This window comes from Rhagoletis zephyria, unplaced genomic scaffold (genome assembly GCF_001687245.7).
Source record: "Rhagoletis zephyria isolate East Lansing unplaced genomic scaffold, Rhagoletis_zephyria_1.1 Rzeph_scaffold_00063, whole genome shotgun sequence".
Lineage (NCBI taxonomy): Eukaryota > Metazoa > Arthropoda > Insecta > Diptera > Tephritidae > Rhagoletis > Rhagoletis zephyria.
The window spans coordinates 77,731-91,433 of NW_016157147.1; the positions used below are offsets into that span (position 1 = coordinate 77,731).

At 36.0% G+C, this 13,703-nt stretch overlaps 1 protein-coding gene across 1 annotated transcript in view; it reads left to right on the top strand.

Moving 5' to 3' along the window:
• Positions 1-13,703, top strand: part of Actbeta (inhibin subunit beta) — a 287,538-nt gene that overhangs the window by 26,553 nt on the left and 247,282 nt on the right. The window contains exons 2-3 of the mRNA XM_017626070.1: positions 164-430; positions 812-1,060. Coding sequence (XP_017481559.1) covers positions 164-430; positions 812-1,060 — 516 coding nt within the window. The remainder of the gene's footprint in view (positions 1-163; positions 431-811; positions 1,061-13,703) is intronic.

Below are 13,703 nucleotides of genomic sequence, written 5' to 3' on the forward strand. Positions count from 1 at the left end.
CCCCCCCCCCCCCCCAAGAATTGCTGCCGGGTCCGCCCCTGGGTGTTTGGCGGACACGAAGTATTGCGCGCAATGCGACGATTTACAAATACACGTTCATACATATATACTAATTTTTTTTTGGATTTATTGTTATTTATGTTAATTAAATAAATACCTACAGCACATGACACGCTAAGCGATCGCGTCCGTCTGGAGTCCATTAAACGGCAGATATTAACCAAGCTCGGCCTGAAACATAGACCTAATGTATCTCATCCTCTTCCAAAGCAATTTATTTGGGATACTATATATCGTGCCGATGGTATACGAAGAGTTGTAAGCGAATTTGACTTTAATGAAAATGCCTCACAGCAATGGGAAATCAGAGCAAAAGCGGCTGCAACTGGTCTTACAAAGCTACCACTTCGCTTGGAACGCTACCAAAAAGGTGAGACGAAAGAAACGATAGCAAATTCTGTGACTCGAAATAATGGTTATGGCCCCAACAAAGAGCTTAAAAATTCTCATATGCAAATCAAAAACGGCAATCATGACGAAAATGGGGCTAGTGTTAATGCTACAGCTAAAAGTAGAGTTTTATTAAGAAATTCAACTTCCCATAGATTTAGAACAAACTCCCAACATCTAGAATTGAACAAAAGTGATTTGTATCCGAATTTATATGTCGAAAAAAGTCATAACAGGGAATATAACAAAGCCCATATGCCAAAAGTCCGGTTCGATGAATCTAATAAAACGAATGAAAGCAAAAGCACAAATAAATTTACATATCTTATGCATAGTAGTAAACCTAAGGCTTTTCTTGAAGATGATGAAGCGGTAAATGGCGGTATAATTCACAACAGCAATGACGGTCCATTGGATATCCACATCGGGAAAATGAATCACTCTTCGCATTATAGTAACAATAATGAAACTGAAGCTTATTTAGATGCTGAAAACCTGGATGAATATAACCTTCGTCAAGAGCACTATGGAATGTCAAAAGATGCGAATCGATACGAAAGTGAGGATTTTGTCGGTGATACGCAGGAAATCATCACATTTGCGGAAAAAGGTAAGAACGGAAATTATATTTTGAAAGTTGATGTTTAAATAGTGGTTATTGAACTGTAGCACCATACCTGTGTACAATGATATTATAACTTAGTCCAAGTAACGATGGTTTGGAACCACCTAACGAAATCAGGGTAGATATAAATATGTCCATATGTATGTAAGCATACATATACTGATATTGGGGGGGGGGTGAAACAACACAAACGGCAATAACGCAAGTTTTATTTCCCAATTGAATGTGAAATAACACAAATTTGCTTTATTTCATTTCTCGTTGAGCAATAAGACCAATTTTTAAACTTAACAATTTGAGTAATAAAGCAAAATAGTGCACATATGTAGGTAGTCACCCAGTTACATTTGACAAAAAGTAGTATATAACAACTTAAGTGGACGGATTTGTATGTATACAATTTTGAAAGTGCCCAGCGTCACGACGGTTCGCGTACGCGCGCCGCACCGCGCCACCCGCGCTGCCCACGTTCGACGTCGCGTTCGCGTCCTCCGCCCCTCCCCTCCTTTCGCAATTATGCACTGATGTCATTATAACCGTTTAGAAAAAAGAATAATAATAAAATGACACTAGTTCACTTCTGAAACTGCTTTTTGATGTCCAATTATTGCGTATGGTGTTATTGCATGCACCTCACACCCATGGTGGAAATAATTCCACTTCCAATGGTATAACCAAGGTAAAGTAATAAAGCATCGTTCACTCAAAATCGGTACGCGTTCCAGCAATTTCCGTACAGCAATTGTTGGAATGTATTAAAAAGTTGCAATGCAGATCGTTAGATAATAGATCTACCATTATGAGGTTTAAATTTCACAGTACTGGCTTTTTATTTGACAGTTTTATTCGCGTTTGAAGTTGCTGCTCAAAAAAATAATGTTGAACAAATTCGTTGAAAATCCGACATTTTCGAGATCAGAAATCAAATTAAATTAAATATACCAAAAACTTATAATTATCCTCCAAAAATCAATGAATAGATTCCTTCTGCTTAAACTAACGGGGTGAGCTAATCATTAAAAGACATCATTTCGCACCAGCTTAAGGATAAGGCTCTTTACCTGGATTAGGAAAAAAATTGCTTATCAGAAGAAGATCGTGCGGGAGAATTGGATAACGGTTATCCACAGTTCAGCGAATGCAAGCTATGGCAAGACTTAAACCTTATCGAGTTATAATATATAAAATTTTGTTAGATTAAATACATTTTATAACAAAAACCTCACCCGTTTACATTCCCCCAATGTTCGCACTAAATGTGGTATTTTATAATAATGACTAATAAAACATGTTTAAAACTGGACTTCGGTCAACTCCCACGTTAAAAGTTTTAAGCTAAAAAGAAACAGGGTGATATCCTCTTACATCTAAATTTATAGAAGTTGACACAGTTGTCAAAAGGCTATGAAATGACAAGAGAATCGAGGCAGTCTCATTAAAACTCGATCAGACTCCACAATGGGTCATATGACCCCAGAAATATGCTGGAAGGAGCGCTTGCAGAAAGTGTTATTTAATTATATCATTTACTTTGGACCTTTTGCAAAGTGTTGGTGGGTTTTTATGTAAACTAATTATTCACAGGTAACTTTAAATCGGTTTGAAGCCAGTGATGTGAATAAAGCTCTGGAAGTCATCAATTTACGAATATGACCTATTTAAGTCAAATCGAAAAATACATGGTATTTATTTAAAACAAAATTAGTAGAGATGTGCGAGCCGTGGAAAACCATAAACTAAAGATAGTTTAGTAGAGCAAGTTGACTACACAAGTCTCTAGAACGGGTGTTCAGAAAATTTTTACCATTATCAAAGAAATTGTCTCTTATTTATTTATCCAAGCAAAATATGAAACTCTCGCTAACATGTATCTATAACGGAATGTTTTCTCTTTATTCTAACATATTAAATATTATTTTCTGAAAACCTATTAAAAAGATATAACCCATTTCATGCTTACCGATTTTGAGTGAACGATGCTTTATTAGAGTGAGAAGAAATATTTTGCCAATGCCTTATTTGAAAACATGCCTATAAAATGTGACTATAAGACAGCCGAATGTCGGAAAATAAAGCGAGACACATGCTTTATTTTTTATTATTATTATTTTTTTTTCNAACAACTTAAGTGGACGGATTTGTATGTATACAATTTTGAAAGTGCCCAGCGTCACGACGGTTCGCGTACGCGCGCCGCACCGCGCCACCCGCGCTGCCCACGTTCGACGTCGCGTTCGCGTCCTCCGCCCCTCCCCTCCTTTCGCAATTATGCACTGATGTCATTATAACCGTTTAGAAAAAAGAATAATAATAAAATGACACTAGTTCACTTCTGAAACTGCTTTTTGATGTCCAATTATTGCGTATGGTGTTATTGCATGCACCTCACACCCATGGTGGAAATAATTCCACTTCCAATGGTATAACCAAGGTAAAGTAATAAAGCATCGTTCACTCAAAATCGGTACGCGTTCCAGCAATTTCCGTACAGCAATTGTTGGAATGTATTAAAAAGTTGCAATGCAGATCGTTAGANATGCCTCGACTTCTTCGCCACTTGCTCCTATAGTTGAGTGTCCCTTCCTGAAGCCATGTTGTCGGGGTGAAAGGCCTCCCTTGCTTTCTATGGCTGACGTCAAGCGTATTTTGAGCAGACTCTCCATCATTTTGCCTGCTGTGTCTAGNATTTCACAGTACTGGCTTTTTATTTGACAGTTTTATTCGCGTTTGAAGTTGCTGCTCAAAAAAATAATGTTGAACAAATTCGTTGAAAATCCGACATTTTCGAGATCAGAAATCAAATTAAATTAAATATACCAAAAACTTATAATNAGCCGTTGGGTATAAGCACCAGTCTCGCCGTCTTCCATTGGCTTGGGAAGACCCGGGCCCTAAGGCAGCTGTTGTACATGTTAAGCAGAAGATCAGGGCTCGTTTCCGCTGCTAACCTGATTGCCTCCGCTGGTATGCCATCTGGGCCTGGAGCCTTGCNCCTCTCCATGATTTTGCCTGCTGTGTCTAGCATGCAGAGTGGCCGGAAGGATGAAGGAGAGTTTGGGTCCCCTTTGCCCTTGGGTATAAGCACCAGTCTCGCCTTCTTCCATTGGCTTGGGAAAACCCGGGCCCTAAGGCAGCTGTTGTACATGTTAAGCAGAAGATCAGGGCTCGTTTCCGCTGCTAACCTGATTGCCTCCGCTGGTATGCCATCTGGGCCTGGAGCCTTGCCGGCTTTCATGCTTCGCAGGGCTAGCTTCAGCTCGTCTGTCGAAAACAGTGGTGCCTCGGCTTGCTCCTCGACGAACACTNCTGCTTGCACCGAGTATACGTTCAAATTTGGAAGTCTGAGGGCAGGTAAAATTTTACATATTTTTACATCACTACTTCCTACCACATGTTCGCTTCGTCTTCGTAAACGAAATCCACATTTCGGATATGGTGAAACCAGTGATGATAATGCAGAAATTTTAACTGAAGATAAAACTGAAAACATTATTGTCTGGTTTATATGCTGCGAACATGAACGGCAACTTTTGTTTGTTCAATGCCATGGCGGAATTATACCAACTGAAGTAATTAGAGCGAAAAGAAAAATTTAACACTGTCTTATTTGAAAAATTGCCTTTAAAATTTGACTATAAGGCAGCCGAATGACATAAAATAAAGCGAGAAAGCTGTTTTATTACTTCACCTGTTTATTGCGCCATGGTTCCATGCAAACATTTTAAGGCTTTCCAGCAATGTTTTCAACACATTTAAAAAAGCATGCAGATAAAATTCATGCAAAAGCGCTATGTCCAATTTGCTGAGCAGTTATTAAGGACGACTATTTTCCTATATTTTGTTAGACTTTTCGTAAGTAAACATATTTTGTGAATATTACTTTCTTCATATGAATTATCTCATTATTTGTTTAATTGTATTTTTGGAATAAACAAAGTTCTTTTTGCTTCTGGTCAGTAAACTGTTTTTGTTACAAATAGTATGACTAAGCAATGGGAAATAAGGTAAAATTTGCTTTATATCCAACCTTTGTTGGAAATAAAGCAAAACTCAGATTTAGGTATAATTTCCCATTTAAAAGTGAAAGAAAGCAAATTTTGCGTTATTGCCGTTTGTGTTATTTTACCCCCGCTGAAATAATAGATTCGCCTTATTTTGATGTTTAATATTTTTTTATAAAAGTCTATCTAGTTATACAACAAACACCATACAAATCCACATTTCGAACATAATTTGTACTTTGTATGCAAAAACCGTGGCACCGTCAACAAAAAAAAAATTATTAAAACCCAACGGTATTTTGAAACTTTTACTTTATTATTTTAAAATTTAACTGCATACCAAACAGTTTTAAAAAATTCTGAATACAATTTTTTTTAGCAATGATAAGGAGCAGGTTTGTTCTATGGTAATTAATTATCATTTTCTATTGAAATATTTTTCAATATGTGACTTTGTTTGTTTAGACATTTCAGTTTTAAAGCTATTTAAGTCCTCTTTCATTTGATACCAAATTTGTTTAATTTGGATAAGCGGTTTGTTTATTGTCCGCAAAAAACTTTTAGTTGGGAATAAAAAATATTTGGCGAAGGTTAACTCGTAAAGGAAATAACTGTTACTTTCGGTCCCTTCAATATTCGCATTCGCAAAAGATCCGCATTGATTATTGCGAATGCGAATGCGAATATTCGCAACAACCCCGGTATGAATGTATGAATGAATGTTAAGTGTTTTGGTTTGAATTTTCTTTTACGCGGCATTTATTTAATAAAAAAAAGATGACAATTTTTGCATACATATATGAAAATTCTTGTTCGAAGATATGTTCCAGGGTATGCTTTCACTGCAAAACATAGATATGTTATCTAATATGTGAAAGTTATGCAAATATATACGCAATTGGCAAACTCGTTGGTGATTTGCCGTCAGCTTTTAAAAGCGAAGAAAAAATCGGTTTTTATATTTTTCACGATTCCACACACACAAATCCACTTCAAAGATGGATTGAATGCACTGTACTTTGTAAAGAAATCGTAGTTGTGTTCATCTACTTTTTGAACAGAAAAATGAAGATCGAAGGAAAATTTAATATTACGCCCAGAAATAGCGAAATAAAGAAGAATAATGAAACACTAAGCTAGTAGAAATTAGTAACGCGAGTTCTAAGCTAATTGTGCCTGCATTTTTTTATAGTTAAAAATCTTCATTAGCAAAAACTAGGAAAAATTATTAGTAACTATTCGTACGAGAACAAACTTATCGCGGACAGCTGATTTTGTCAAATTCGCAAAAACCAAAGTAGCGGTACTGCTGAATGCGCCATCTCTGTCTCCCTACATCGCGACATGGCATAGCAATGCATGAAATTTTTGAAAAAGACTTTTTTTCAAATGTTGAATTTCGCAGAAGTTAAGAAAATGTTTAAATTTATATTTTGTTACCTACTTCACCGATTTAAAATCTGAAATCTATACCTTTCATGAGCACGGTTGCCATTTCCATTTAATTTTTCGGACCAAATAATGGACCAAAAGGTAAAAAATTTACCAATTTTTATTATATCGGGAAATTGAATGGAGTTTATCCTTTTTATCAAGAAAATATGCCAATTCAGTTTTTATAACGATTTTTTTTTTATTTCATCTCATGTGCATTACAATTGTATATTGTTAACATTACTTTATTTAAAGTTGTAAATTATAATTTGTTTCTTGAATTCGTTTTTTTTAATGCTAAATCAAAAAATTTTCGCTCAGCTGCTGCGGAACTGTGGGGCAGACTAAAAATGTTATGAACTAAATCACACAATTCTCCAAAAGCCGATTCACCCAATAAATTTTTAATCAAACTTACTTGATCCCAAAAGCGTTCTATATTGGTACAGTTTTTGAAGTTACCTTCACTCAGCTCCATTTTACGAAATTTAAATTCAATTATGTCTGCATCATTTACCAATGCAGGAAATAGGTCGAGTAGCGGCAAAATTGATACATCAGTATCCTGATAGAACTTTATGCGGTGTAATAATATGAAGATGTTTAATGTCTTTTCGATTGAAATCGAATATTATTTTCATGTGCTAAACGCTATGATCAGAGGTGGGCACTACCACAAACAAGCGATCGCTAAAAGTGGGAATATGTTAGTGTGCCTAATTCCCCTGTAGTTCTGTTGGAGTTTTGCTGGTGGCTGGTGCTCGTGATTCCATGCATCGCCGATTGTTAGGAAATTCGCTAGCGAGAGGTTATGCGACGCTCGTATTGAAAATATCACATACTAGCGATTTTGTGCATTACTGGTCGTTAGGCAATGCGTTAGCTATTAGCAACCGCCACTTTTGCACCAGGTAATCGCAAGCGAAAGCACAAACCACGCGCACCGCTCAGTACGCTTCAATGACATTGCCATGCTAATTTCGTTAAGCAAAGGAATTAGTGTCGCAAATTTTGTCGCTAGTACCCGTCCGGGTACCACTAACGATTTCGCGGACCCGCCAGTAGTGAGTACTGGTCACCCGATATTAGCGATACCAATGCCCATGCCTGGCTATGATTAAAGTTGTGCTACCTCTCCATATTTTTGCCAGCCACTTTAATATTGGTCACCGAGTAATTGAAATTAGCAAGAAACCGCGATATTTTTTAAGCTGTGACAGATGATAAGCCATGCCATATTTGAAGATCAGTGGCAAGGCGAGTTCACACTTTTAACAGGTGCTGCCAATCGGTCCTATGCAGAATATCGTCATCGTCATCGTCGACGATCGTCAGCGCATCAGTAACATGACTGTCGATGGCCGTATCGTCACTTTCACTGACGATGACGATATTCATCATAGGGCGGAATATTCACCAATTAAATAGAAAAAATTTAAAACGCGAAATTTATTGCATGAAGTGAAAGGGTCATAATAACCTAACCAAAGGCTTGTGAAATGGGCCATTTTAATAAGAATATTACCAATGGACCAAACGAAAAGAAATGGACCAAATTTGGTCCATTTGGACCAAAACGGCAACCGTGTTCATAAGAATGGTCCGATATTTGTAAGAACCAGGATAAGAAGAGATAGACTCATGAAAATCTATACTTATGTAACCAGAACATCGAGCTGAGTCGACTTAACCATATGGCAACCGAACTTGCATAAATGTATTTTAAAGAGCGTATTATCTGAAGCGAATTTTCAGTATTTTCTGGTCCCTAAAATAAATTCCTGGGGGCGCCCCTGATTCGATGCATTTGCATCATAATCTACAAAAAGGTGAATTTTGGATTTTTAGTTTGTAACGGTTCTTTGTATTTCAGCGACGAGGTGAGCTGCGCCCTTTTCATACTATACTAACGATATATTGCGTTCCAAGTCCCACTCCTCAATAGATATTAAATTCGCCTTGAATTGATTCTTATTTGATTTGTGAACTTGGCTGTCAACTTTTTCACATTCCATTTTATTTTTATTTCGCTACGTGCAAATTTTGACAATTATCACAAAATTAAAATAAATGTCGTGGTTTTCGAGCACACAGAGGAGTATTTGCGTAGTAAAAACAGTGTTTTTCTGCTAAGTAATAAAAGAAAACACTGAACTTAATTATAATAAGCCGTTTTATGAAAAAAAATTATTACACTTATGTGGAAAAAACTAGCGATTTTTAATGTTCGATGTTCTTACCTAATTAGAGGTTATCTTTTACCTCGCAAATTGTCGATTCTCGTTATAGCTAGACGTTGAATATTTCCGCTGGAAATACCTATTTAAGGATCTTACTCTTTGACTTTAAATTACAAAAGAAGGGGGATTTGGGGGCACAGTTTTAAGTACGGTTGCAAGACGTACGGATTTTATCAGTACAGTACTGATTTTTCAACTCTTGTACTGATTTTATTCGTTTCCTCCATCAGTACGCTAGTGTCCTGATTTTTCAAAATTTGTACTGAGTTGTACCGAATTTTCAACGTTGGAGCTTCCTTAAACTGTACTGTAAAAAGTAAGAAGAAAATAATTTAATTAGAGTTGAAATGTTTTAGATAATGTTTGACATGCCCAAGAAATTAATACAACAAAAAGATCGGGTTTTGNCTCCATCAGTACGCAAGTGTCCTGATTTTTCAAAATTTGTACTGAGTTGTACCGAATTTTCAACGTTGGAGCTTCCTTAAACTGTACTGTAAAAAGTAAGAAGAAAATAATTTAATTAGAGTTGAAATGTTTTAGATAATGTTTGACATGCCCAAGAAATTAATACAACAAAAAGATCGGGTTTTGCATACAAAGTACAAATTATGTTCGAAATGTGGATTTGTATGGTGTTTGTTGTATAACTAGATAGACTTTTATAAAAAAATATTAAACATCAAAATAAGGCGAATCTATTATTTCTGCGGGGGTAAAATAACACAAACGGCAATAACGCAAAATTTGCTTTATTTCACTTTTAAATGGGAAATTATACCAAAATCTGAGTTTTGCTTTATTTCCAAAACAAAGGCAAAGGCAAAGGTTTTTTTATAAAAGTCTATCTAGTTATACAACAAACACCATACAAATCCACATTTCGAACATAATTTGTACGTTGTATGCAAAAACCGTGGCCCCGTCAACAAAAAAAAAAATTATGAAAACCCAACGGTATTTTGAAACTTGTACTTTATTATATTAAAATTTAACTGCATACCAAACAGTTTTAAAATTTTCTGAATACAATTTTTTTTAGCAATGATATGGAGCAGGGTTGTTGTGAATATTCGCATTCGCATTCGCAACCGCGGAGCTTCCGCATTAATTTTAACATTCGCATTCGCAATAATCAATGCGGAGCTTTCGCGAATGCGAATATTGTGCAAGTGCACTGATGAAACGTATATCTGGCAAACAAAAACAAATTTTAGCAAATATCTTTTGCCTGTTGCTACGTTAAAACTAGGGTTGCCAGATTTTTTATGCGCGAAATCAGTACGTTAGACTTTTTCATGCTAAAAAAATTAGTACTTTTCAGTACATTTTTATTCAAACGAAAATTATGAATCGAAGTAACATAAAATACTGTACAACGCCAGAGTTCTTTTTAAGAATATTTTGGTATATAAATCAAATATAGTTCATAAAAATAAAAGTGTTATTCATTTTAACATGAGTGTATAGTGTACACATCAGAATACACAGGAGCCAATAAATTAAATTATTTTAAATTTATGACATTTTTGAATAGCAATAATGAGATCATTCCCAGTGTTTAAATAGTCAAAGAGTTCTATACATTTCATTTTAAAACTACTTTTAATTTGAAGTTCACTTCCAAAAATTGTAATTAGAAGCCGTTTTCTCTCTTTGCGCCAGGAAACAAACTTTATACTTAGGATCCTCTCAATTGCCTCGTTCGAGTGTGGTATTGAAAAAAATATAATTAAATACTTTTTCAAATTGTGAAAAAGTACCACTTTTTAAGGACTTAATCTATATTTCCTCATGGCTTAAATATTTTTTTCTACTAGGCAAAAACTTTTAAAGACTAAGAATTTGCTAAAAAAGAGTTGTAAGGGTTGTAGGCAAAAGCCATTCGAATATTCAAATTTGTTATTATTAAAATGAAAGTTATTTTTGAGATGTCAGCCTTCTTTTTAAATAATTTAAGCTCCATCATATTATCGCCCCTGGTACGTAACGCCCCGCCGATATGCCCATAAAACGCTTGATCTTTTTGTTGTATTAATTTCTTGGGACATTATCTAAAACATTTCAACTCTAATTAAATTATTTTCTTCTTACTTTTTACAGTACAGTTTAAGGAAGCTTCAAAGTTGAAAATTCGGTACAAATCAGTACAAATTTTGAAAAATCAGGACACTAGCGTACTGATGGAAGAAACGAATAAAATCAGTACAAGAGTTGAAAAATCAGTACTGTACTGATAAAATCCGTACGTCTTGCAACCGTACTTAAAACTGTGCCCCTAAATCCCCCCTCTTTTGTAATTTAAAGTCAAAGAATAAGATCCTTAAATAGGTATTTCCAGCGGAAATGTTCAACGTCTAGCTATAACGAGAATCGACAATTTGCGAGGTAAAAGATAACCTCTAATTAGGTAAGAACATCGAACATTAAAAATCGCTAGTTTTTTCCACATAAGTGTAATAACTTTTTTTTTCATAAAACGGCTTATTATAATTAAGTTCAGTGTTTTCTTTTATTACTTAGCAGAAAAACACTGTTTTTACTACGCAAATACTCCTCTGTGTGCTCGAAAACAACGAAATTTATTTTAATTTTGTGATAATTGTCAACATTTGCACGTAGCGAAATAAAAATAAAATGGAATGTGAAAAAGTTGACAGCCAAGTTCACAAATCAAATAAGAATCAATTCAAGGCGAATTTAATATCTATTGAGGAGTGGGACTTGGAACGCAATATATCGTTAGTATAGTATGAAAAGGGCGTAGCTCACCTCGTCGCTGAAATACAAAGAGCCGTTACAAACTAAAAATCTAAAATTCACCTTTTTGTAGATTATGATGCATTTCATCGAATCAGGGGCGCACCCAGGAATTTATTTTAGGGACCAGAAAATACTGAAAATTCGCTTCAGATAATACGCTCTTTAAAATACATTTATGCAAGTTCGGTTGCCATATGGTTAAGTCGACTCAGCTCGATGTTCTGGTTACATAAGTATAGATTTTCATGAGTCTATCTCTTCTTATCCTGGTTCTTACAAATATCGGACCATGCTTATGAACACGGTTGCCGTTTTGGTCCAAATGGACCAAATTTGGTCCATTTCTTTTCGTTTGGTCCATTGGTCCTATTCTTATTAAAATGGCCCATTTCACAAGCCATTGGTTAGGTTATTATGACCCTTTCACTTCATGCAATAAATTTCGCGTTTTAAATTTTTTCTATTTAATTGGTGAATATTCCGCCCTATGATGAATATCGTCATCGTCAGTGAAAGTGACGATACGGCCATCGACAGTCATGTTACTGATGCGCTGACGATCGTCGACGATGACGATGACGATATTCTGCATAGGACCGATTGGCAGCACCTATTAAAAGTGTGAAATCGCCTTGCCACTGATCTTCAAATATGGCATGCCTAGTCATCTGTCACAGCTTAAAAAATATCGGGGTTTCTTGCTAATTTCAATTACTCAGTGACCAATATTAAAGTGGCTGGCAAAAATATGAAGAGGTAGCAAAACTTTAATCATAGCCAGGCATGGGCAGAGAACGAGCACACGCTCAAAGAGCATAACCATCACGTGTACGTATACAAGCACGAGCGTAACGGTGAGAACGCGGGAGCAATCAAAATGACCCTGTAGTTCTGCTGGAGTTTTGCTGGTGACTGGTGCTGGTGATTCTATGCATCACCGATTGTTAGGCAATTCGCTAGCGACAGGTTATGCGACGCTCGTATTGAAAATATCACATACTAGCGATTTTGTGCATTACTGGTCGTTAGGCAATGCGTTAGCTATTAGCAACCGCCACTTTTGTACCAGGTAATCGCAAGCGAAAGCACAAACCACGCGCACCGCTCAGTACGCTTCATCGACATTGCCATGTTAAATTCGTTAGGCAAAGGAATTGGTATCGCTAATATCGGGTGACCAGTACTCACTACTGGCGGGTCAGCGAAATCGTTAGTGGTACCCGGACGGGTACTAGCGACAAAATTTGCGACACCAATTCCTTTGCTTAACGAAATTAACATGCCAATGTCATTGAATCGTACCGAGAGGGTGCGCGTGGTTTGTCCTTTCGCTAGCGATTACCTGGTGCACAAGAGCGATTACTAATCGAAAGTGTATTTCTTAACGACCAGTAATGCATAAAATCGTATGTGATATTTTCAACACGAGCGTCGCATAACCTCTCGCTAGCGAATTGCCTAACAATCGGCGATGCATGGAATCACGAGCACCAGCCACCAGCAAAACTCCAACAGAACTACAGGGGAATTAGGCACACTAACATATTCCCACTTTTAGCGATCGCTCGTTTGTGGTAGTGCCCACCTCTGATCATAGCGTTTAGCACATGAAAATAATATTCGATTTCAATCGAAAAGACATTAAACATCTTCATATTATTACACCGCATAAAGTTCTATCAGGATACTGATGTATCAATTTTGCCGCTACTCGACCTATTTCCTGCATTGGTAAATGATGCAGACATAATTGAATTTCAATTTCGTAAAATGGAGCTGAGTGAAGGTAACTTCAAAAACTGTACCAATATAGAACGCTTTTGGGATCAAGTAAGTTTGATTAAAAATTTATTGGGTGAATCGGCTTTTGGAGAATTGTGTGATTTAGTTCATAACATTTTTAGTCTGCCCCACAGTTCCGCAGCAGCTGAGCGAAAATTTTTTGATTTAGCATTAAAAAAATCGAATTCAAGAAACAAATTATAATTTACAACTTTAAATAAAGTAATGTTAACAATATACAATTGTAATGCACATGAGATGCAATAAAAAAAAATCGTTATAAAAACTGAATTGGCATATTTTCTTGATAAAAAGGATAAACTCCATTCAATTTCCCGATATAATAAAAATTGGTAAATTTTTTACCTTTTGGTCCATTATTTGGTCCGAAAAATTAAATGGAAATGG